The 25,625-nt window shown below is 39.7% G+C and overlaps 2 protein-coding genes across 6 annotated transcripts in view; one reads left to right on the top strand and one right to left on the bottom strand.

Moving 5' to 3' along the window:
* Positions 1-6,160, top strand: part of LOC137382699 (P2X purinoceptor 4-like) — a 46,265-nt gene extending 40,105 nt beyond the window's left edge. Inside the window, exons 10-12 of the mRNA XM_068054991.1 lie at positions 3,313-3,378; positions 5,166-5,261; positions 5,903-6,160. Coding sequence (XP_067911092.1) covers positions 3,313-3,378; positions 5,166-5,261; positions 5,903-5,959 — 219 coding nt within the window. The 3' untranslated portion in view covers positions 5,960-6,160. The remainder of the gene's footprint in view (positions 1-3,312; positions 3,379-5,165; positions 5,262-5,902) is intronic.
* The window catches only part of LOC137382698 (calcium/calmodulin-dependent protein kinase kinase 2-like), a 134,828-nt gene continuing 114,945 nt past the window's right edge, over positions 5,743-25,625 (bottom strand). Inside the window, exons 16-18 of one of the 5 annotated variants that reach the window (XR_010977261.1) lie at positions 16,129-16,179; positions 7,874-9,919; positions 5,743-6,101 (exon numbers count right to left, since the gene is read on the bottom strand). Coding sequence is in view for 3 of the 5 variants with exons in the window: in XM_068054989.1 (XP_067911090.1) it covers positions 9,847-9,919; positions 16,129-16,179 (124 nt within the window). In the remaining 2 variants the exon portion in view is untranslated. Of the gene's footprint in view, positions 6,102-7,645; positions 9,920-16,128; positions 16,180-25,625 lie in introns of those variants that run through there. The other 4 variants (XR_010977262.1, XM_068054989.1, XM_068054987.1 and 1 more) reach the window with 4 other exon arrangements.

A 25,625-nucleotide genomic window follows, 5' to 3' on the forward strand; every position in this document is an offset into this window, starting at 1 on the left:
GGAAATTTGCTGATGACACAAAAATTGGCCACGTAGTTGATAGTGAAGAGGATAGCTGTAGACTCCAGAATGATATCAATGGTTTGGTTGAGTGGGCGGAAAAGTGGCAAATGGAATTCAATCCAGAGAAGTGTGAGGTAATGCATCGGGGGAGAGCAAAGCGAGGGAATACACAATAAACGGGAGGATATTGGGAGGGGTAGAAGAAGTGAGACACCTTGGAGTGCATGTCCACATGTCTCTGAAGGTGGCAGGACCGGTAGATAAGAGTGAAGGCAGCATATGGAATGCTTTTCTCTATTGGCTCAGGTATAGAATACAAAAGCAGGGATGTAATGCTGGAACTGTATAAAATGCTAGTTAGGCCACAGTTGGAGTATTGCGTTCAGTTCCGGTCACATTACAGGAACAACATAATTACTCTGGAGGGAGTACAGAGGAGTTGCTCATACAAGAATGTTGCCAGGGCTTGAAAGTAGCAGCTATGAGAAAGGATTGGATCGGCCAGGGTTGTTTTTCTTGGAACAGAGGAGACTGAGGGGTGACTTAATTGAAGTGTACAAAGTTATGAGGGGCCTAGATAGACGGAAAAGATCTGTTTCCCCTAGTGGAGGGGTCAGTTACCAGGGGGAACAGATTTAAGGTGATTGGTAGAAGGATTAGAGGGGACATGAGGAAAAACTTTTTCACCCAGTGGGTGGTGGGTGTCTGGAATTCACTGCCAGGAACGGTGGTGGAGGCAGAAACCCTCAACTCATTTAAAAGGTACCTGGACAGGCATCTGACATGCTGTAACCTGCAGAGCTACAGACCAAGTGCTAGAAGGTGGGATTAGATTGGGTGGCTAGATTTTTCATCTGGCGCAGACATGATGGGCTGAATGGCCTCCTTCTGTGCTGTAATTTTTCAATGGTTCTTTGGAGTATATCTCAGTGAGAAACTCAGGGTGGGGCCTGGAAGTGAGCAGTAGACAATGAGAATTTTAAAGAGGGAGGCAAGATGTTCAAAGGTGGAGAAAGTACCAGAGAAGCAGGGGAAGAATGCAAGGTGGATTTGGTGAGAAGGGGCACATTGCCACCATGACAGTTTGGGCAGGGCAGGTAGTGGAAAGTATAGCCAGGTAAGGAAGATTGTTAAAGCTTCATGTCAATGCAATCATCCATATAAGGTCACAGATGGCAAATACCTATTTTACAAGTGAACAGAAATTCTGAAGGGAAATGTGGATATGGGCAGTGATTGTTGGTCCACTGAAAGCGTCTGAGGTGGCAGTGGTTGGTTGGACTAGTGGGATTGGTCAAAGAAGACTGATGAGGAATCTGGGATAGTTGAGACTGATGCTTATAAGGAGGCACTGATGGGTGCTTTGATGGACTCTTCAGAGAATTCCAAGAGGCACAGAGGGCTGTTGTAAGCTTATCAAAGGGATGGGATGGTGGGTGTGGAGAGTCTGGAACAGAAGCAAAAGAACGGGAAGGTAGAGGATTAATGATGAATTGGAGGGACATAGTACCCAAGGAAAGAAATTAAAGTTGACATTGGGCAACAGGAAGGGGAGCAGACAGGAATGAAGAACCCACGTGGGGCTGAGAAAAGGAGATAGAAGTAATATTCTTTGGTCCAGAGCACCAGCCAAACATGCACACAATGGATGCATGCTAATTTAACATGCCATTGCTAATACCATACAGGGTAATTTGTAATTACTTGGGAACTTTGGAACCCAGGTCACTAACGTTTTTGATCAGTGAGCCTCCAAACAAACTGATTTGTCAACCTTATGCTATAGAACTGAATATGGCATTTGGGGTCAATACCAAAGACGAACCACCACCTTCAAGCAAAGATAGAATGTGGAAAAAAAGAAAATAGCCTAACAACTTATAGGTAATTCCTCTGTGTTTCCTATTCCAGTCCAGCCAAAGTATAATAATTTTTTTACTCAGTGTTCCCTGTACATGTGGATTTATACTAGATCCATTTGACTAAACTGGAAGAAACTACATAAGACTTGAATGCTTCAAAGTGCACTTTACTGCTGCACTGAGATCTAGAACAACTATGGTGATTACAATTTCATTATCTGTTGACTCCAGTTCAATTTTTAAACTTTGTAAAATACTTTCAAGAAAATATTTGACAAAGTGCAAAAAGAAATCTAGCTTTCAACTTCACATCAGGGATTTTCTGCTACAATTGTATTGCAAGTAGTATAAACTGATGGTGCAAGAGGAAAAACAACACCGGACTGTACTCTGCTAGTATTTCCCAAATTCATTTAAGATCTGAAAACTAAAGCTGATCGCAAATAAAAATTCAATTTCAAACATAGCACTGAAGAAATTATCAAAAAATTGTGTAGATGTGATTAGTGAGCAAACTACATAAATACTAACAATATAAATACTGTGGATACAAGAGCAGGTCAGAGACTGGGAATCCTGTGGCGAGTAACTCACCTCCCGCCTCCCCAGTGCCTGTCCACCATCTACAATGCACAAGTCAGGAGTGTGATGGAATACTCTCCAATTGCCTGGACGGGTGCAGCTCCAACAACACTCAAGAAGCTTGACACCATCCAGGACAAAGCAGCCCGCTTGATTGGCACCCCATCCACAAACATTCACTCCCTCCACCACCGAAGCACAATGGCAGCTGTGTGTACAAACTACAAGATGTACTACAGCAACACACCAATGCTCCTTAGACAGCACCTTCTAAACTGACAATCTCTACCACCTAGAAGGACAAGGGCAACAAAATGCATGGGAACATCACCTGCAAGTTCCCCTCCAAGCCACACACCATCGTGACTTGGAACTATATTGCCTTCACTGTCACTGATTCAAAATCCTGGAACTCCCCAACAGCACTGTGGGTGTACCCACCCCACATGCACTGCAACAGTTCAAGAAAGCAGCTCACCAACACCTTCTCAAGGGCAATTAGGGATGGACAATAAATGCTGGCCTAGCTAGCGACACCCACATCCCATGAACCAACAAATAAAACATTGCAGAAGTGCCAAAAATAGCAAAACTTCACATATATGCAGAACACTGAATGTGAGACACAAATGTTAATGCTGGTGCTGGTTTTGAACTACTGAGAGTAACTCAATGTATAAATTAGTGCAAAATCTATAAACAAAGAATATAGGAGATTGCTGTAAAGCAAACAATACATAGCTTGATCAAAGGAATGAAAGGTATTTTGCACAGGTTACAGATTGAGGATAGAAAATTAACAAAAACGTCATCAGTTTTTCAAATATGGATATATACTACTTTAACAATATTATGTTCTGCACAGGCTGGAAAATTTGACATTATTCCTACAATGATAACTATCGGATCTGGGTTAGCATTATTAGGAATGGTAAGTTATTTTATGTAACAAAGAATGAATATGTGCAATAAGTATTTTGAACAATATTGAACATGTGAATTTATATTTCCTTTACAGTGAGGAGCTTAGAGGATTTTTACTGTGCAAGTCCCTACAGATCTTGCTGTTGTTGCTTTGTAAGAAGCTGACAGCAGATATGCTTCAATGTGGCAGTGCTATTCCTTTGTTTGTTTCAAAAGATGTACCAATAAAAAGGAGTTCCTCAGTAGTATCCTAGGCCCAAACATCTTAAGTTGCTTCATTAGTGACCTTCCCTCCATCATAAGGTTAGACGCGGGGACATTTGCTGATGATTGCACAATGTTCAGCACCATTCACAACTCCTCAGACACTGAGCAGCCCATGCCCAGATGCAGCAAGATCTGGACAACATCCAGGCTTGGGCTGATAAGTGGCAAGTAATATTCATGCCACACAAGTGCTGGGCAATGACCATCTCCCCTTGATGTTGAATGGCATTACTATTGCTGAATCCTTCACTATCAATATCCCGAGGGATACCATTGACCAGAAACTGAACTGGACAGCCACATAAATGCTGTGGCTACACGAGCAGGTCAGACTCAAGGAATTCTGTGGTGAGCAACCCACCTCCTGTCTCCCCAAAGCCTGTCCACCATCTGCAAGGCACAAGTCATGAGTGTGATGGAATACGCTTCACTTGCCTGGATGAGTGCAGTTCCAACAACACTCAAGAGGCTCGACACCATCCAGGACAAAAGCAGCCCGCTTGAGTGGCACTTCATCCACCACCTTCAACATTCACTCCCTTCATCACTGATGCACAGTGGCAGCAGTGTGCATTATATACAAGATGCACTGCAGCAACTCACTGAGTCTCCTTAGACAGCACCTTCTAACCCATGACCTCTACCACGTAGAAGGACAAGGGCAGCAGACACATTCCCCTCCAAGCCACACACCATCCTGACTTGGAACTATATTATTGTTCCTTCACTGTTGCTGGGTCAAAATCTTGGAACTCCCTTCCTAACAGCACTGTGGGTGTACCTACATCCCAAGGACTGCAGAGGTTCAAGAAGGCAGCTCACCACCACCTTCTCAAGGGGCAATTAGGGATGGGCAATAAATGCTGGCCTATTCAACGATGCCTACAACCCAAGAACGAATACAAAAAAGTCCATAGAAGCAGAGAAACTCAGCTAATGAGGGAAGCAAATTTGGTCAGTTGAGGCCAAAAGTAACAATTTTGATCCACTTCATCAGCAGGACCTAAACTCATGGACTATAGCAATGAAGTTGTGTTTTTAAAATCTCTAAGACATTCTGGACTGCCACAAATGTGCCACTACATTTACTGTTAGGAGCTCAGGGTACATAAATCCCTTCTGTTCTTTTCCTTCTTCCAAGTATTTCATCCTTTGGCAACGCCTCTGTTCAAGGAGGTGAAGCTGGGTGTTAAAACTATAATCTCAACATACCAGTCTACACTGTGCTACTGAAGAGTCAAACTTAAGGCTATCCTCTGCCACTGGAGCTAAATACCACAGCACAATTTTGACTTTCATAGGTTTTTTTTTCTCCCCCCGCCCCCCAGTTTTATGACCATCCCGACTGTAATTGTATAGAGCCATTAAAAAGGGAAACTGTACAATGAACTGGTAACCCTTATTGAAAATGTGTTTTTTGTTCATATAAGCTAAAAGTTGATTTAAATAGTTTAATTTTAGGCTAAGGAGTTACTTTGATGAAGTACATTATTTACTTTAATATATATATTAAAACATTTCCTTTAGGCAACAATCCTATGTGATTTGGTTGTCCTGTACTTCTTAAGGAAAAGCCGTTACTACAGAGAAAAGAAGTATAAGCATGTTGACGACTGTGAATTGGTAAGTCAGCAAAAATATTGTTTATCTTTACTAGCTAATGAGATATTTCCTCTCCTCATGCAATCATTTTTAAAATTAAACATTAATCAGCAGTAGAAATTTTATTTTTGTAGTGATTAATTCAAATCTAATTAATTTAACAGTATTCAAGTCGATTAGCATGATTGGTAACTAAGGAAAATTATGGATAATAAAAAATTCATCTCTGATGTACCTTTATTCTGTGATTCTCTACATAATGAACTGTTTAATGGGTTTTATTTTCTTGCCATAAAATATAAAACCATAACCCTCAGGAAAACACACAAAAGCAAAGCTTGATAATTTTACAACATACATCTCAGCTTTTCAAATATTACTGCAATTATTTTTTGCAAAAGCACGAACATGATTTAAAAGGGAAACAAAGCAAATCATTTATACTTCATATACTATTTAAAAACAAGGTAAATGTCATCTTTTAATTACAATGTACACGGTCAGAAAAAGTCAAATTTTAAGTAATTTCCCTGTGAATCAGACCATAATGTGATGGAGGATTAATGGGAGAGAGTAATATTCCTGAACTTCAGTGCTAAGGTTGTAAGATTTTATTAAACACAATCTATGAAAGTGAATAACATCTTATTTAATGTTAAAAGGGTATTGAAACTTCTGATTCGTATGGAGCCATACAGAGTTCCGGAAATACAAACTGACTTGTCGTGTGAATCCGCAGCTGAGTGACTGAAATTTTCTTCTTGGCTCTTAACCAACAACTCCCCTTTAAAGCTGTATTTTAATAAGCTTGACCTGAAATTATTATGTACTGGAATGTATAATTTTGCTACTTTGTGGATTCTGAAAATGAAAAAAGGAAATGAACAAAGTTATTTTTAAAATGATTACAAAAGACTAAATCGGCTGAATGACAATTATTTTTATTACGATTTTTGATGCTAACGTGGAACATTAACTCCCAAGGTGGAAGCAATGGGGGAATTTTTGCCCTCAACCTGAACCAAATCCCACCTGCTCACCCATGTTAAAATTTCTCCTGTTAGCTTCCAATTGGTTCGCTACTTGTTTAAAATTTTACCCACGTTGAAACTTTTGTATCCTCAAAGGGTGAATTTTTCCAATTTCTGTCTGGGCTACCAGCTGTACAGCTCGAATCATAGAATGGTTCAGCACAGAAGGAGTCCATTCGACCCATCGAGACTGTGCTGGCTAAGAGCAATTCAGCTAGCTAGTCCTACCCCATTGCCCTTTCCCTGTAGCCCTGCAAATTTATTTTCTTCAGGTCCTATCCAATTCCCTTTTGAAAGCCACAACTGAATCTGCCTCCACCACCCTCTCAGGCAGTGCATTCCAAATCCTAACCACCTGCTGTGTAAATTTTTTTTACCCTCATCTTGTCTTTGGTTCTTTTGCCAATCACCTTAAATCTGTGTCCTTTGGTTCTCAACTTCTCTGTCAAAGGGAACAGTTTCTCTCTATCTAATCTGTCTAAACGCCTCATGATTTTGGGAGTGCTGGAAAAAGAAAGAGGGGAGAGAGAAAGTAATAAAAAAAGGGAAACCAACAATTTAGGCCTGTTGTGTAGAAGTGACATTAAAAAAAACCATGAAGTCTGAAACTTAGATGTCAGAATCTGCTATTGAAGGAGAAAGCTTGATGGAGGGCCTAGAAAAAGATAGGAGTTGTGAGGAAGTAACTTGATAAGGTAAAGTTTTAAAAAAAAATCATGCATGCAATCTAGGAAAACCCACGGTCGGTGAACCTCCTAAGTGACCTGTTTTAATATAAATCAGTAGTCACAAACTTCTATTTATCAGGCTCCCTTTCAGTCAGATTCACTGCATAGAATACGAGAAGGCTGTATGCATCATACAATGCCAGCCAATGGTACCTACTGAACGAACACACACAAACTAACTGGCTCACCTCAGCATGCGTTCTTTTCACAAACCAAACAGTTAAAATGCACAGGAAAGAAAACCGACTTAAAAATATTTTAAAATACTGAAATAAAATGCAGCACCTTTCTACCAGATCCTTTACCTCTTAATGCCAATCCATGAAATTTTTTACTTGATCCCATCAGCTTAAAACTATATGAACAAGAATGGGTCTACACTCAAATATTAACTCTTAAAAATAGTTCTGATAGATGGTTGGAGGAGGATATGGCAGGGCAGGCATATAGGATTCGGACTACTGCTTGTGTGGACTGGTTGGCCTGTTTCTGTGTTGTACTTTCTATGTAAATGAATATAATTTACAGAGGATTCACTAAAAGCCAATTATCTAGCCTTCAAAATTACAACAAATAATTGTGAAGTGTCTAAATCAGTTTTAAACTACCTGTACTAAATCAAACACACAGATGACTATAATAATTGTTTTTATTCATGAAAACAATACACAGTTTAATGCAGAGTATAAATAACTTTCACAATTGCCTTATAACTTCTATAAATCCATTATGATCAAAATCTCAACACAAATTACTTACTAAGCATTTCTATAAACATCAATTTATTACATTATCTGTAATCCATCACACATTTTAGCATTGTTCACAAATAGGTCACTTCAGAATACAATCTACAGTAAAAAGTTAACTATACCTGAACAAGTGCTGTGCTTCCAGCTCCAAAAGTAATGGCTGTATTTCAAGACATTAGATAATGTTTACTTATATTTCATCTATTCATAGAAAATCAAAGCTTTTGGCAATAAATACCAGATTTAAATTCACCATGAAACAGCCAGAGCAAAATTTTACCATTAGAGACATTTAGGGAATATCTATTCAAATATGCATGGATATATCACTGATATTAAGTAAAATTACCATTTTCATAGGTACAAACTAGATAATATTTGGCCACTGTATAAAACTTAAGCATAAGAATCTTTTATTAAATGCACAAATTATATTTGGCAATTCATTTGAGAAATATTGCAGCAATGTATCATAACTGTAACTTATAGTTGAGCACTGAAAAATTGTCAATACCACAAAAGGATAAAAGGCCACTGTGTCCTTTGTTTTCAAAATGTGAACAGATATTTCATCATCAACAACTTGCACTTATACAACGCCTTTGACATAGTAAAACATTCCAAGGTGCTTCACAGGAGCATAATCATACATAAATTGACATTCGGCCAAAGATGATATCAGGACAGATGACTAAAAGCTTGCTCAAAGAGGTAGGTTTTAAGGAGCGTCTTAAAGTAGGAGAGCTTTCATCCAAACATGCTTTAAGTAGTTACATAGCAATAACGGTTTTTCTACATTACAAATTTATCATTCTTAGATGACATGATAATTAACAGCAGGAAGTTTCTATATAAATGTAATACACAACTGCATTAAATTCACATGACCATCTACAAGGAAGCATTTTTCTCTTTTGCATTTACAAATAAAAAAACTATTTCCATTTAATCTCTTATTACTCTGTATTATGAAAGGACCTATAGTCCTCTGCAACACATTAAATGTAAGTCACATATTGGGAAATACACAACAAACATCTGCCCTCTGCTAAAACATTCCATTGATTAATTGATGCACGTTGCATATAGAATTGGTACCATCTGGGGAAAAAAACACTAAGGAATTGTTACACTTTTTTGCATTCGTATTTTTGCTTTCAAAGAACAGCTTTTATGAAAGGGGGATAAGGTTTGGTTATCCAAACCAATACAGGAGACCACACCCATAAAATTAGGTGATTTTTACAGCAAACTTTGTGACCTATATATACTTCAGTATTTAACCCTGGGCGAAATAATGCTATGATAAATTTTTATGACACTGATAAATATGCATTATCAAATAAGTAATGTGACTTGTCTAGGGGTCTAGCATTTCTACAGAGAAGTCTAATTATTTATGGCAATTAGGAATAAAGATCAATATATTAAAATGTCTTCACTAGTCACTGCAGATACATTTTAAGTAAAATAAAAGTTTAATAACTACATGATCCATATAAGCTAACCTATGAAAAACTATGCAAACTAACCTATGTTAATAAAGTACATTATTTTTATATGGTTATAGTTTAACTGAATTGATAGTACCTTGTAAACAGAGTTGAAAAGATTGAAAGCAGATCTTAACATTGAGCTAATATTGTAAACATTTTATAATATATATCTTGTTGATATTATGGCATTAAAAATCACTTTTCAAGTACCTACATTTTCCGGAGAAATTCTGGGCCCCATAATGCCTAATAAACATGCACAATTACCTCAATTAAATGCACCACAAATACTTTTAAAAAGTTATCTCATATAAAGATTTAAAATGTTAAGACCAGTTGAACATCTGCACCCATACATTGATTATTTCTGTGCCTTATGCCCAAGTTACTTGTGTTCCAGGTAATGAAACATTTCAAAGTATTTTCATGCAAAAACCACAAAAGACATTAAACTTCTTGTGATTTGACTGCTGCTGGTAACTTACATCTTAGGAAGTGCATTCATCTGGCCTCTGACACATCTGCCATCCTCTAGTAGCTGATGCAATCTTATCGGGGAACCCGAAGAACATGCATAATGTCCTTTATTGCATATAGCTTCATGGCAGAATCTCATCCTCTCCAACTTCTGGCAGGTCAGGACTCTTCATACTATCTCCACTACCTTGTTTCCTGTTGAAAGAAAATATACATCAGATCCCACCTGTAAAAAGAGCACTGATAAAACACTGAAGAGTTCTCGATCACTATTCTGCTCATTATTTTGTGATTTCAAGGTGAGGAATACTAGTGATGGGAATGGAATACGTCTTCCACTTTTGTCACCCCTTAATTTAACCATTCCCAGCTCAGGTGCACAGCCAAATGCAATCTGAACTTCTGAACAGCATTCCTACTGCATATATCTGACAACAATTAGCAATTTTATGTTAATTTTGATACAGGCAACAGAATTCTGCATGAGCTCAAGTTTATGGAAGGTGGTAGGAGGAAACAGTGCAGAAAAGCACTGGAATAGTTGAGTTGGAGGTAACAAAGGCATGGATGAGAGGATCAGTAGCAGATGGGCTGGCAGGGGCACAGACAGGTGATCTTTGGGAGGTGGAAGTAGATTGTCTTAGTGATAATTGTTTTTGCAATAACAAAGTAACCCAGCGCACATTATACCTATTTAAAAGTAAAAGGAGAATTCAACTCAATGTAAAAACAAAAACAGTTCTCCGCCACATTGTCTGATCCCTTTCCTGTTGTATTGAAAACAATATGCAAGTCACAAGCATGTGGAAACATCATGGTTTATACAAGTACATACTGCTACCAGTAGAACCATAACCACATGTAGTCTGGCCCTCATACAATGATCCATGGTGGCTTTTTTTCCACACAAAAACAGAATAAATAAAGCAAAAAATGTCAGCGAAACAAAATGAAACCATTTCCAATCATCACAAATTAATACTGTATTGAATATTAAAAACTGAAGTTCTATTTATTTTGTTAAATTGGCCACTTCATTTATTTTTGACAAATTCCAAATCATTTAGCACTTTGAATTACTTTCTTCTTTAACATCGAAATTCATAGAAGATACAACATGCAAACAGGACATACCACCCAATTAGTCCATGACAATGTTTATTCTCCATGTGAGCAAATAATTGTAATCATATTTACCTACCTTGTTCCCATATCTCTTCAACCCCATTTCCTTTGTTCAACTATGAATGTTATCATAGGTTTTGCCTCAACCACTAACCCTGAAAGTGAATCTCACCGCCTCACAACTCTGTGTAAAGCATTTTCTCCTGCCAACTGTTCTAGAGACCTCTATTTTGTGCTGCTGTATTCATAAAATGAGAGATTTAAGCAAATATAATTACAACTAACAGTTTAATGGAAACACTGTCACCAATTTTGTACATTAATTATTTTTAGTTTAGAGATACAGCACTGAAACAGGCCTTTCGGCCCACCGAGTCTGTGCCGACCATCAACCACCCATTTATACTAATCCTACACTAATCCCATATTCCTACCACATCCCCACCTGTCCCTTATATTTCCCTACCACCTACCTATACTAGGGGCAATTTATAATGGCCAATTAACCTTTCAACCTGCAAGTCTTTGGCTTGTGGGAGGAAACCGGAGCACCCGGAGGAAACCCACGCAGACACAGGGAGAACTTGCAAACTCCACACAGGCAGTACCCAGAATTGAACCCGGGTCGCTGGAGCTGTGAGGCTGCGGTGCTAACCACTGCGCCACTGTGCCGCCCTTCAAATCAAAATATGTTGCCCTTTTACTGGGCAAGGATATACAAGAAAATTACATGCTTGATATGGTTACAATATTAATGTAGACGATCCAGAATGCATCGGATAAAAGAAAAACATCTATATTCCCAAGTGCAATGTTACAAGCTTAGTTTCCCTGAACACAACACATGGTTCAGGTCACTTGGCAGAAGGCTGATCAATAAGACTTATAAGTTAAGCTTCTATCACTTTGTATAATTTTTGCATGTATTTGTTGTTATAATAGTGATACAAAGTCTCCCCAGATGACAAAACAATTCATGTTTTGTAGACAGAATGCATTCACTGTGCAGAAATTGTATGGAATTACATTTCATGCAGAGTTTGAATTTGCCAGTAACTGAATACAGAAAGAGATTTGTAAGTAACTAATTTCTGGGTTGCTGACAAGTATAAATGCTATAGAAACATTATGTGATAACACAAAGCAACATACACAGGTTTTGCAAGCTGCTTCGTAATTTCTGCACCGTATATAAAAAACTACAGAAAATCAAACACCACAGATTTTTTCCCACAGTGAACTATAACATTTTGGACATTTGACAGAGCACTGTTGCTTCTCGAATGCTTCGCCCCACATTCTATAATTCTCGATTGCACTTAGTATTCCCCTTAATATCGGTTATGTAATGAACATTTTTGCTAACCAGAAAGCTAGATATACTGGTGTTGGCATTATCACAAAAGAGTGATATTTGCATCTGTTGTTTTCTGTGGTTGCCTGTCAGAACACCTCCCTGTAGCCTATTATTATTCTTTATCTTGCAGTACTCGAAGGGTGTGATCACTATTACAGGATATTAAAGATTTTAGTTTAAATATATAATCTTTGCTATGTGCACTGTTTCTTTCTATATACTTTAAATGAACTGCCATTTGGAAATTGAAGAGGAGCATTGAAATACAGAATAAAAATAACCAGATGGGAATCTCTAATTAAAGTTTATCAAACAGTATGATGATATAAGTGCACTGGTGCTCCAATCTGCTGTGCCTGAAGTGGAGGATTGATATGGTTATAATATTAATGTAGACTATCCAGAATGCATCGGTTTTCATGCAGTGTCAGTTAAGATACAGGCAACTGTTAAGGAAAGAACCAAGATTCTACATATCAAAAGGGAAAAGGGAAAAATTGGCAGTTGAATCGCATCAGCCTACTCTTGTACCCCATTACTAGTAATGTTGACAAAGGCTGGAAACAAGCTCCAAATGCGTGAATGTGTGCTGTTAAGAGACACATACATACAAAATGGGACACTGTTAAAGTACATTTTTGGTCACCAAAAAACATGTGATGCACGGACTTGAAAATAACATACATTTGTTATTTGACATAATATTTATCGTTTCCTGTCACAAAGTACATTATTCAAATACCAATTATGGAACTTACCCATGACCTGTGGAGTTGCTTTGAAAATAATTTGCAAGAATAAAATGAAACCAATCAAATAAAGCACAGAAAAAAGCGCACTGAAATAATAATGAGAAAAAAAATAAGATAGAACAAATAGCCCCAGGCTTCCTTGCACATAGCCAACATCCCGAATTCTTTCTGGGAACATTGCCAGACATTAAATAAATATTATACCTTCCAAAGCACAGTGGGTTACAATATCACCAGTGAATTTGGCTCAATGGCTGATCTGATTTAAAATGACAAGATACCTCTTTATAACAAGTGATTACTGGCAAAATACAAACTTGTTCATGCAAGCAATAAGCACCATGCTACCAATATTATAAAGACTGGATGGGCCAATTGTATGGTACTTCTCAAAGTTTAAAGCATGCTTTAGTACGCACCATGCAGGCAAAGACTGCTCATCCCTAGAAATTACTGCCATCTTAAACAATGTGTGATCCATTCCAATAAAAGGATAAACAATATTTATATGTTGACATAATTGGAAACTTCACTCTTCAAGGGAGAGTGTGGGGGAGGGAGGTGGATGGTGGTGGGGGGTGGGGCATGCTCTTGGGCCAAAAGCAATGTTGTCCAATTAAAATCACTGACTAGCCATAATATGACTGCCAGCAACACTGCTTCAGCTGTGCAACATCGATTTTAGTAGAAAAAGCCTTACAGATAAATGTACTTTATATTTACTTAACAAACATCTACCATTATTCAGTAACCAAGAAAGTAAAGCACTCACAGCGATGAAAAAGCAATCACACACACTGGGCTGGATTTGGTGGCGAGATCAAAAAATGGCAGGGGCGGGCTGTCCAGCCCCAGCAAAGGCTTCAGCTGCCTGTGTGCAGGCGTGATGCCATTTTAAAAGGGCAGTCAGCCCTGCTGGGATATTTAAATTTTTAAAGACATATTCCCCCAGAATTACATAAAGTTCAAATGCCCAATTCCACCCCCCCCACCCCAATAACAATTACATGAACTATTTTGTCCTCCACCCCCCCCACCCCCCCCCAAAAACACTTACCTTTAACATATGACCTTCCCCCCCAAACTGCACAGAGTACAAACATTCCTACCATCCCCTACACCCATGACATTTATTTGACTCCACCCCCGCCCTCCCCACCCACACTGATCAACTTGCCTCCTCCCCCCTCCATACCAGCGTTGCGCTTCATTTCCCCGGACAGAGATCTGAAGGCATGGGAGTGCCGGCCGCCGAAGATTATGATGGGCCCTCAAGATCACGGGTGAGTATATTTAAATTAATTAATTACATTGATATAAATATTCAAATTGTGATCCCGTTGCCCAGCAGCGGGGGGGCGGCCGCCACGGAGCCTCGGCACCGCCTGGAGGCTTGGGCCGGGCCCTGCCATGTCAAGATCCGTGGCGGGCCTTAGCCGGAGCCATCTTCAGGTTCCTTCCCACTCCGCCATAGATCATGATGTCGAGAGTTGCTTAAAATCCAGCCCTTTGTTTTTTGTCTACCATTTTAGACAGAATGGCACAAAAAGCTTAAAGTGTACATGCAGACACCATGCAATTGTGAATATTGAACTCACAAACCCAAAGGTGTCTACTCAATCAGGAAAGCATATTTGCCACATTTGGATTCCCAATTTGTCACATGTGGGGTACAAACAACATTTTGGACAACACTGATCTAGAAGAAGAGAGCAGGGAGCTAAGCTGGGAGGCAGAATGGGGACCAGAGACTTGACTGGTAGGAAATGGGAAAATGAAGACTCGTCTACTTGTTGGGATGGGTCAGGCAAAAAGCTGGCAACTGCACTCAGGGCCAGGTTGAGTTGGGGAGGGCAGTTGCGGGGGAGAGATATGATGGAGATGTACAAGATTATGACAGGCTTAGATAAGTTAGACAAGGAAAAATTGTTCCCATTAAGTGATGGTACAAGGTCTAGGGGACACAGATTGAAGGTTTTGGGCAAGAGATCCAGGAAGAATGTGAGGAAGAACTTTTTTAGACAGTGAGTGGTAATGACCTGGAACACACTGCCCATGAGGGTGGTGGAAGCAGAAACAATCAATGATTTCAAAAGGAAATTGGATGGGAACTTGAAGGGAATAAACCTGCAGGGCTACAGGGATTGTGCAGGGGAATGGGACTAACTGGATTGCTCCGTGGAGAGCCGGCATGGAATCAATGAGCTGAATGGCCTCCTTCTGTGCCGTAAATGACTCAGTGACTCTATGACAGGTTGGGCCAAGCAAGAAACCGACTGTTGCATCCTGCTTTGAATTAGTTTGGGACGGAAGCTGGCTACTGTCCTTGTAGTCAGGCTAGTTAGGGAACTGCTTGATGTATTTGGGATCAAGCGGGCAATTAGGGATGAGCAATAAATGCTGACCTTGCCAGCAATGCTCACATCCCATGAATGAATAAAAAAGGCAAAGCCAGAATACTATGGGTTGGGCCTTATGTAGAGGGAGGCTAAAGAGCCAGAATACTTAGGGTGGAGAGGCCAGGCCCAGGCAGAGCACAGGGCTTGCAGATTAGATAAAGTGTTAAATTAACCTAGTGGGGCATTTTAGTGACTAAAAGTGGGCTGAATTGTTTTATTCAATAACTTGATTGGCACCATGGACTAATCAGTAATATTACAACAGTAATGCTTTGTGGACCATTTGCAATCTGTGAGCATTATAATACAACCCAAGAGACCAGGCAACCCAGTTCTAGCTTACAATGGCCTATTCGCAGCACTGTTGTCTCACTGGTGAATAAATCCTGAATCAGAACACTAGGACCTGTTAGTGCCAGTAGTTTGAGATTTGTGTGCAAATTAATGTGAACACTGATTTAAACTTTGTATGTGGTTCCATGTGCTCCACGGTACACACCTATGGACAAAATGCTTGACCACACCTATGCTAGATATTCATTACAAATATTACAGACACTAAATTTGCCATAGAAGTGATGTGAGAAAGGTCGGTAAACATATTATCTGGTATAGAAGACAATTCTTTACATGACCATAGAAGAATCTTAGGGAAAAAACTTTGGATTTTTGAATGGATACCCTTTAACGTCTTGGTTCACACATTGCAATTGAAGTTATTAGTTGCACGGAATAACTTGCAGGCTTATACACTCAAATTAAGTGTTTTACCTTTGGCTACTATGTAAGTAGCAGTATTTCACATTTCCTGACTTGTTTCTTCTGGAAATTAGGGGAAAGTTTACACAAGAATGAAGAAGTGTTTGACAACAGATACCTCAGTTCAGTGATGAATTTTAAACTACATTCTATACAATTCAATGAAAGTGGCATTTGTGTTAACTTAATAATCACAGATATTATACTTTAGGTAACACTTAGTTAGGTCAACATATTTTCTAGAATAGACAAGCTTTGGAAACAATAGGTCTCTTTTACATTTGACAACACCTGGTCTAGATAGGATTACCTAGGATATATGACACAGAAATAAGCCATTCAGCTCAACTAGCCCATGCTGAAAAAGGAAGATTGGAAATCTCACAGAATAATGCTGCTTTATGAAGCCTGAATCCTACCTGACCCTAGTGATGTTGCACAGAATATTATTGCAAAAATGAGAAGGCATATATATTTTATTAACATAAATAAACACAATGTTGCAAAGTATGGGATTAAAATGCTTACAAAATTCAAGTTTAGAGTGTACCTCAGAAGTAAAAACTGAAGTCGAATCAAATATTCTTGAATCCCAATTAATTTTAATTATTGAACTCTTTTGTTCTATATCTGATAATTCTAGAATAGGTACCAATGAAATTGCCCAAGAAGAAAATTTGTATAAGGTTGAAAGTTATGAAGAATTTTAAGATTTTAGCCTTGGTAATTGCAGCTTGTTCAATGTAGCATAACCTCGCGGTTCAGTTCAGCACACATAAAATGTGGTATGAAAAATGGAAAATGCTAATGTTATTTTATTTTCTGTTGTTCCTGTTAACAGGGATTAACATTCTTGTGCTGAATTAGGGATGGGCAATAAATAGTGGCCTAGCCACTGATGCCCACATCCCATGAATGAATAACAAAAAAGAAACTAGACAGGTGATCTGAGGCACTGACCATCATTATGAGAGAGTCAATGGACAGTGGGGAAGTACCACTGGTTGAAAACAGACTGATGTGATATTTATGTCTAAAATGGGTGACAAAACATGTAAAATAATGGAATCAATTATCGGGAATAAACTTGAGACTTATTTGTACAACAATAACCTATTTAACAGATGTTAGCATGAATTAAGAAGGGGAAGATACTGTCCAACAAACTTCATGCAAAAAAAGTGTAAATTGCTACAAAAAGAAAAAATAGGTGACACATGTTCCTTTTGGGGGAAGGGTAGCTTGCTACATCAGGTTCTATAAATGCTGTTCATAGACCTAACTAAAACTTTTGATAGTGAGAGTCGACTTGGTCTATGGCATTTGCTCTCCAAGCTAGGATGTCCAAACAAGTTTCTCAAAATCCTGTGTCTACTGTATGATGTATTTGTGCCTGCGGCAAGATGTCTGATGTCTTTGTGGTAACCAGCAAAGGTAAAGCAAGGATGCATTGTGGCTCGACAACTCTTCATTCTCTTCTTTGCTACAATGCTTAAGGAAGCCACCAGAGACAGGCCTGCAGGCATCAACAGTAGGTTCCGTTCAGGGAAGCTCTTCAATCTCTTCAGACTGCATGCCTCCACCAAAGTCACTGAGGCAGTAATCAGAGAGTTTCTGTATGCAGATGCCCACAAGGAAGACATCCACACTATGGCAAACAAATTGTCAAGTGCTGCCAACAACAGTGTCTCCCAAGACTGAGGTTATGTTTCAGCCAGAACCAGGCACACGCTATGAAACACAAGACAGAACTGTTGATGGTATCAGTCTCAAGATTGTAAAAAAAACTCTCATACTTTGATAGCTTTCTCTCTAGGGATGCCATTATTGATGAAGTTATCTGCGCACACATCCAGAAAGCAAGTTCTTCCTGTGGCTGACTCCATGATCATGTCTGGAAGCAGCATGGCATTAAACTGAAGACTAAAATCAAACTCTACCAGGCCATTGTCCTTACCACTCTACTGTATGACACAGAATCCTGGGTCTGCTACAGGGCCACATCAAAGCTCTGGAATGCTTCCACCAAAGACACCTGAGGTTCATTATGAAAATTCGATGGCAGGACAAAATCACAAACAATGAGGTCCTCCATCATGCTGGGCTCATCAGCATGGAAACCACGCTCCAGAAAGTTCAACTTAGATGGGCAAGCCATGTCTCCCACATGGATGATTACAGAATCCCATGTGGGGAAGTGTCTCAGGGCAAACAACATCAAGGTGGTCAGTACAAACAATAAGGATACCTTTAAAAAAGAGCCTTACAAACTTCTGCATTGCAGACCACCTCTCTAGGGAAAAACACATGAAAGCAAGCACTGAAATCTAGTTCAGCATGTTTTGAGGACCATCTACATCAAACTTCCAATATCTGACATGCCCAGAGGAAGGCCAGAGGTGGCACTGCTGCAGAAGTTCCCTCAAACACCAACATGAACTGCCAGTTCTATAGCCATCCATGCTGATCCCGGACCAGACTCTTCAATGATGAGAGAACCCACAGAAGATGATGAAATTATTTACAGCTTGGACATACTTGAACAAGCAGTCTACCATGAGCTTGCTGCTGAGACCAAGCAGTTTAACTGGTGTTTAGAATGTATTTGGGTATAAAATGGTGGGGGTGGGGTTGGAGGCAGAGAGGGTCAATGGCTGCAGGAATTTGGAGTTGGGACATCACTGGCCAAGTTTGTGCTGTGGATACTATTTTGCTTGGTGTCGTGATGTATTCGTTTCAACACAGATTTGAATTTGAACTGAACTGAACTGAATTATTTATACTTTGGATCCACTCAGTATTCTTACAAAATATGACCTACAAAGTTCCAGCAGAGATATAAATGAGTGGTACGCAAATCACAAAATCCTACCTCAACAGATGAGCTATTCAGCAAGCGTTGGATTTGCTGACTGAGAATTTGGTGAACCAAGCATTTCTTATTGTCATGTTCAGCAGAGATTTGTAATTGGCAACAAGGAGTACTGTGTTCATGAACTTAATATAGAAATTCTGGCTTGGCTCAAATTATAAATGTATTCCAAGCAACTCACTTCCATGTCAGCATTAGTGTACCCCTTGTGTACTGAAGGAACATATGCCCAAAAAAATTAAGATGGAGCTGTAGAATGGGACCTGCAACTCCCACAAATAGATGCAGACCTATGCATCACAGTTTCTTCTCTTGCTAACTGCACAAGTTTATGATGCGAGATGTTCACAAAATAGTTAAATAAAATCAAAACAATTATTTAAAAGTTGGCATTTCTGCATGTGCAAGTTTTAATTAAAAAAAGGCCTGGATTTTGTGTTGAGGGTAAGGGCAATGCTAATAGTTCACACCGTTATTATGTAGCACATCGACAGCAACTTCTGGAGTACAGACATGTAGGTAAAAGCGGTATTCCAGAAATTGCGAACCGAGTTACCCTGCTCCTTCATGGGCTATTCGAGAGCAGTACAGATAGACTCTGTATTGAAATCAATGTAAGGGCATCAAGTTGCGGTACTTATCCATTAAACATGGCAGAAAAATTCAGGGCTGGTGCATTCTGGAGCAAGTGCCTTTTTAATCGCACGATAAGTCCTAATTACTGCCAAACAACCACTCTGACACTGAAAATATAATTTTATAAGCGTGGAATCTCATCTCTTCAGAATTTAGTGTTGGAGATTTGAGGGTTTTTTTCCAGTGTGTGTGTCTGGCTCTTTTATTGAGTCATAGAGAGATACAGCACTGAAACAGGCCCTTCAGCCCACCGAGTCTGTGCCGACTATCAACCACCCATTTATACTAATCCTACATTAATCCCATATTCCCTACCACATCCCCACCTTCCCTCAATTCTCCTATCACCTACCTACACTAGGGACAATTTACAATAGCCAATTTACCCATCAACCTGCAAGTCTTTGGCTGTGGGAGGAAGCCACGCGGTCATAGGGAGAACTTGCAAACTCCGCAAAGGCAGTACCCAGAACCTAACCCGGGTCGCTGGAGCTGTGAGGCTGCGGTGCTAACCATTGCGCCACTGTGCCGCCCAGTGTCTCTTCATCCCATCTTTCTTTCTCCCTCTTTAGTCTGCTTTCTGTACATGATTTGAATCTAATTTATACTTCCTGGTTTAGACTCTGCATGTTTAAGTGAGAATTCTTCAATCTGATTGAAGAGACCCACTCTCTTGTTCTGTTCAAATATACCGCAGATCGCCTGTAGAGGGCATTGCACCGGATCAGATACCCGATGACAGCAAGTTTGGACTCAAGATCCCGAAAAACACTGTTGACAGCTGTCAGCGTAGTGAATAGAGTACCCTTTGCCACTAGCCACAAATCCAAAAATGAAGGACAATGCATCACAAATTGTTCAAAAATCCAACTTGAGTACACAACAGATTGAAATATTCTTTTTAACAGTTTTTCAACCACCACTACAATAATCCTTTCTTATCGCTAACTACACCAACTGCATTTTATCATAATTATAAAAGCAAAATACTGTGGATGCTGGAAATCTGAAATAAAAACTGAAAGTGATGGAAATACTCAGCGGGTCTGGCAGTATCTGTGGAGGGAGAAACAGAGTTAACGTTTCAGGACAGTGACCCTTCATCAGAACTGCATTTTAACCTCCTCTCTTGAAGACACAAATTCTATGGAATTATAGAATATTACAGCACAAAAACAGGTTGTTTGGCCAATTAGGTAAATAATGTTGGTGAGCTGCAGGTGCAAATAGTCACACAGGAATATAATGTTATGGCAATAATGGGAACCTGGCTCAAAAAAAGGACAAGACTGGATGCTAAATGTCCCCGGATACAAAGTGTTCAGGAAAGATAGAGAAGGAAAGAAAGTAGGATGGGTGGCAGTATTGATCAAGGAGGGTATTACAGTGTTGGAGGGAGTGTCCTGGAACATTCAAGGACAGAATCTATTTGGTTATAGTTAAGAAACAATTTTGGTGCCATTACACTACTGGTGCATTCTGTAAGCCACCAACTAGTGGGAAAGATAGAGAGGAGCAAATTTGCAGGAAAATTAGAGGTGCAAAAACTATACAGTACTGATAATGGAGGTCGTGAATGATCCTAATATAAACTGGGATAGCAATAATGCACAGGGAGAGGGGGAAAAAAGTTTCTGAAATGTGTTCAGGAGAATTTTCTAGATCAGTATGTTTCTGACCCAATAGGGAAGGAGACATCGTTAGATCTGGTCCTGGGGGATGAAGTGGTTCAAGTGGATCAAGTGTCATTAGGGAACAGTTAATGAAGAGTGATCATATTATCATAATGTTTAGATTAGCTATGGAAAAAGACAAAGAAGCAATCCAGAGTAAAAATAATTAATTGGAGGGCGGCAAATTTAAGCGGATTAAAAACAGGCCTGTCCCGGATAAACTGGAATCAAAGATTGACAGGCAAATCTCTAATGGAATAATGAGCTTCCATTAGAAAGGAGACGAGAGAGACAAGTGGGGTCGATTAGGGACCAACAAGGGGATCTTGGAGGCAGAGGTACTAAATAAGTATGTTGCAACTGTCTTCACCAAGAAAGAAGATGCTGCCAAAGTCATAGTGAAACAGGAAGTAATTGAGATACTGGATGGACTAAAAATTGACAAAGAGGTAGTACTTAAAAGTTGATTAAGGTACCAGGACTAGAGGGGATGCATCTGGGAAAAAAGGGTGGAAATTGTGCAGGCTCTGGCCATAATCTTCCAATCCTCCTTAGATACAGGGATGGTACCAGAGAATTGCAAATGTTGCACCCTTATTCAAAAAGGGGTGCAAGGATAAACCCAGCATTCACAGGCCAGTCAGTTTAACCTCAGTGGTGGGAAATCTTTTAGAAACGATAATCCGGACAAAATTAAGTCACTTGGGCAAGGGTGAATTAATTAAGGAAAGCACATTTGGATGCAGAGCAAACCTTCCTCTATTCTGCTCAACAATATGCCTCAGCCTGTGTAAGAGAATGTGACATTGTTCCATTTCCAATTCTGTGGCCTCTGTTTTGGCCTCTGCGATGGAACCTGAAAATTTAGTGACAATTGGTAATTGAATTAAGCAGCTTTTCTTTTGTTGTGGGCTCATAACTACAAGGAACTAGACTGCTCAAACCTATTTCACATGGGGCCCTCACAGCTGGCGGGTACAAGGGTCATACATCTTATCAGTAAGTTGGATGTAAAGCCAGCTCCCAGAGATGAAAGTCCCAGGTTTAATAAAATGTAACCTTCAGTTCCTTTCTTAACATCTTCCTCTGCCGTGCACCATTCGGTGACTGAAAGGGTAGTGATGCAATTTGCTTCCAAGCCCTCAAAGTCAATTCTGATTACTAGGAAGTCTGCAGCAGCCATACTGATTCTCCTCCTGTTTATTTTTCTCTTCTCTAACAAGATGGTCAAAGCCAGAAACTGTGCTCAGAACAAATGTCTGAATCTGTATCCCATCAGACTGGAGTAATATAATGACCCCTATTATCATGATAAAATTTCTAATCTTAAATGTCTCCAAATAAAGCAACCAAAAGGTTATATACCTTTCAGAAATAGATTGAGCTTTTTAATGTAAGAAATGAAGTGGCAGAATTTTTTAAAAAGTGTGAACTGAAAAGGGAAAATAATTGTAACTATTTAAAGTACAACTAAGATGCAACTAAGCATGCTGGGATTTTTGCATGCCCAAGGATTGTGTCAGATCTGATTTTTTTTTTTAGGGAGTGGGCTGACTTCCTTTTACTGTTTTTGTTCTTTTGATGTTTTAACAAATCTAGAAGTAACATGTTTTTTACCAGCATTTTTTCCTTTGTTCCGATAAAGGTCAGTCATCATTACAGAAGAATCATCATAACCTAGGGCTTTCATTTTTAAAATGATTCCAGCAAGGCAAGTCCAGTCTGGTTTTATCAGTTCTCTAACTCAATGCCTCTTTCAAATTGGCTTTCCTTATTGAAAATACTGCTACTTCCAGTTCTGCTAAAATCAGAGATAAAGCAATGTGTAAAGGCATGTTAAGTATAGTTCTTCCCTCTGGAACCTACCCCCTAAATTCCAACCGCCACCCCCCCCCCCCCCCACCACCCGCAACCCCAACCTTTACCCGTTTCTCTTCTGATGGTAGTAGGGTGCCCAAGTGGCCATTTTTGTGCATGAACCTGAAGAGTGAAAGTCTGTAGGGTAATTGATGGGATCATCAAAGCTGAAGTCGATCCTGCCTTTATCCAATATTTACTGCACATTTCCAGCAGGGGCACTGCAAATCAATGAGAGTGAGAACACTGGCCAACTTTTCCTTTCCCTATCCTACAGAAGCTAACAAACTGTTGCAACCTTACGGAGATTAGCCAACACAACACACATCAAAAAATAAAACTGGGACTTTCCTGCTCTGTATGATGCAGTATCACAGCACAAGTTGCAACTGTTTACCAACTCATCAAGAGGCCCATGCCAAAGGGACAAGTCAACCTTCTTACATATCCTTACTTGAACCCTCTGAGCAAAGTAGGCATTAAGCCCAGCTGTGATAAACTGTTAATTTGTAACTTGTTGCACAAAACCATCTCCCTTGTGTCGTGGAGAAAAGCTACTGATGTCGGAAATGTTATCTATTTCTTCTAGATTTAAGACTATTAAAATTAACACAATGCTTTTCAACAGCTATGTCCTGAAAATTGGACATCACTATTTCTGTGGTACACAGTCCTGCTTAAGGAAACCTTTAACAGAAAAACATTTCTTGTATTGGGAATCAGTGAAACAAAAAAATTGGGAAGTTGTTTTTGAATATTTAATTTTGTTCAAACAGTTAAAAAAAACTTCCAGCACCTCTTTCTGAAGTTTATTTATTCGCCCCTCCATTTTCAGGTATATTTACTCTCAAAAGTCTAATCCTTCTTCCCCATATCAGCTGGGAAATGCATTCATAGTAACTCAGCCTGAGTGTCCTTCATCCTGGGTGGGGATGTTATGGAGGCGGAATGCCAGGCCTCCACTTTCATTCATCAGCTCAGGAATGGTGGAAACTAACATTTAAAACAAAAAATATTAAAAATGATAACAGAAATTCCAATTTTTCATAAACTGTGAAGCATTAAGACTTTGCTGGACACATTACTGTGATAGGAAAAACACAAGGTTTCACTCTAGTTTTCAAAATTTGGAATTAATCACAGATTTTTCTATCCTCATTTCATTTCATTTTACTCCTTTTTAGCTTTCTTACCATCACATTTCTTCTTCCAGTTAGAAAAGTTCATTGGGTTGCATTTGACTTCTCATAAATTAGCAGAGTTTTCAGGAATGAGACAAAAGCAGTTACATTGGATAGGCCCAAAAACAGGTGTGGAGATTGCAGTACACGATTCAACCACGTGCATTCATTGCACTGTCGGCAGGACATAAAAATTGTGCCACCTGTTGATTTGTGTGATTACTGTGTGCAGCCAGCATTACCTGCACTGGTTGGCTGCATGCATCACAATTCAGTGAGTGGCTAACGTTACTTAAAAGTAACCTGCACCTTTTAAAGGGTGGTGCATTAAGATTGCTGGAAGCGGTTTTAGAAAAGGGCTTTCTGATAATACAAGAGTTGGAGAGATCTTGTATCTGCACAGGGGCAGGAGGCAATCCAGACATATGTTCAGGAGGCAGTGGGATGAAGTAGTGGCAGAGGTCAATGCTAGGACTGTTGTCCCAAAAACATGGATGCAGTACAGGAAGAAGTTTAATGATCTGATGTGAGTTGTCAAGGTGATGAGTTCAATCTTGAATTGACATATCATACCAACTGCACCACCAGCCTCATCCATTGCTCAATTCACCCATCTCTATTAATCACTACTCAACCATTCAATTCAAACAGTTTACCTCACCCTCACACACTTAGCACTGTTGTAAGCCACACACAGCTCACATACACGAGGAGTTATTCAATCAGCTTTGATAAATTGCGGTGCTGTAGGTCGATGATGAAGGTCTCTGTATACCTAATCCTCCTTTCTCTCTTCCCAGTTCTCCCTTATCCCACAATCTTCGCTAGCTCAGAAGCTGCAGATGGTGTAAGCGCATATTTCTTACTTCCTTTTCTCCCCTCACCACAGCCCAACCCAACTCTCGCCCTTTTCCCATTTCAGATACCCAAGAATTGGAACCTTCCCAGTAGCAGAGGAAGAGGAAGAAGATAGTGATGAAAAAGAGACACTGTCAATCGGCCTTAGACTTGCAACCACCCGCAAGTATTCTAGAGGCTAGGCTAGAGGGGGAATCTGCATGTGGCAAGACACAGGGCACAGTACACAGGAGCCAGGGTGCAGGGAAAGAATTGTGCAGGTGCCAGCCCGCCAGAGCGTGAGGTCACACACTAGCTCTGCTACAGAGGCTTCAGATGAGGTGCTTGGTGCACTGGAAAGCCTATCAGAGAAAACTGTGCACAAAGTCAAGGAACATGGATGAGTCCAGCACCAACTTGGCACAGGTATGACTGCTGCCTTGGAAGTTCAGA

This window comes from Heterodontus francisci, chromosome 23 (genome assembly GCF_036365525.1).
Source record: "Heterodontus francisci isolate sHetFra1 chromosome 23, sHetFra1.hap1, whole genome shotgun sequence".
Lineage (NCBI taxonomy): Eukaryota > Metazoa > Chordata > Chondrichthyes > Heterodontiformes > Heterodontidae > Heterodontus > Heterodontus francisci.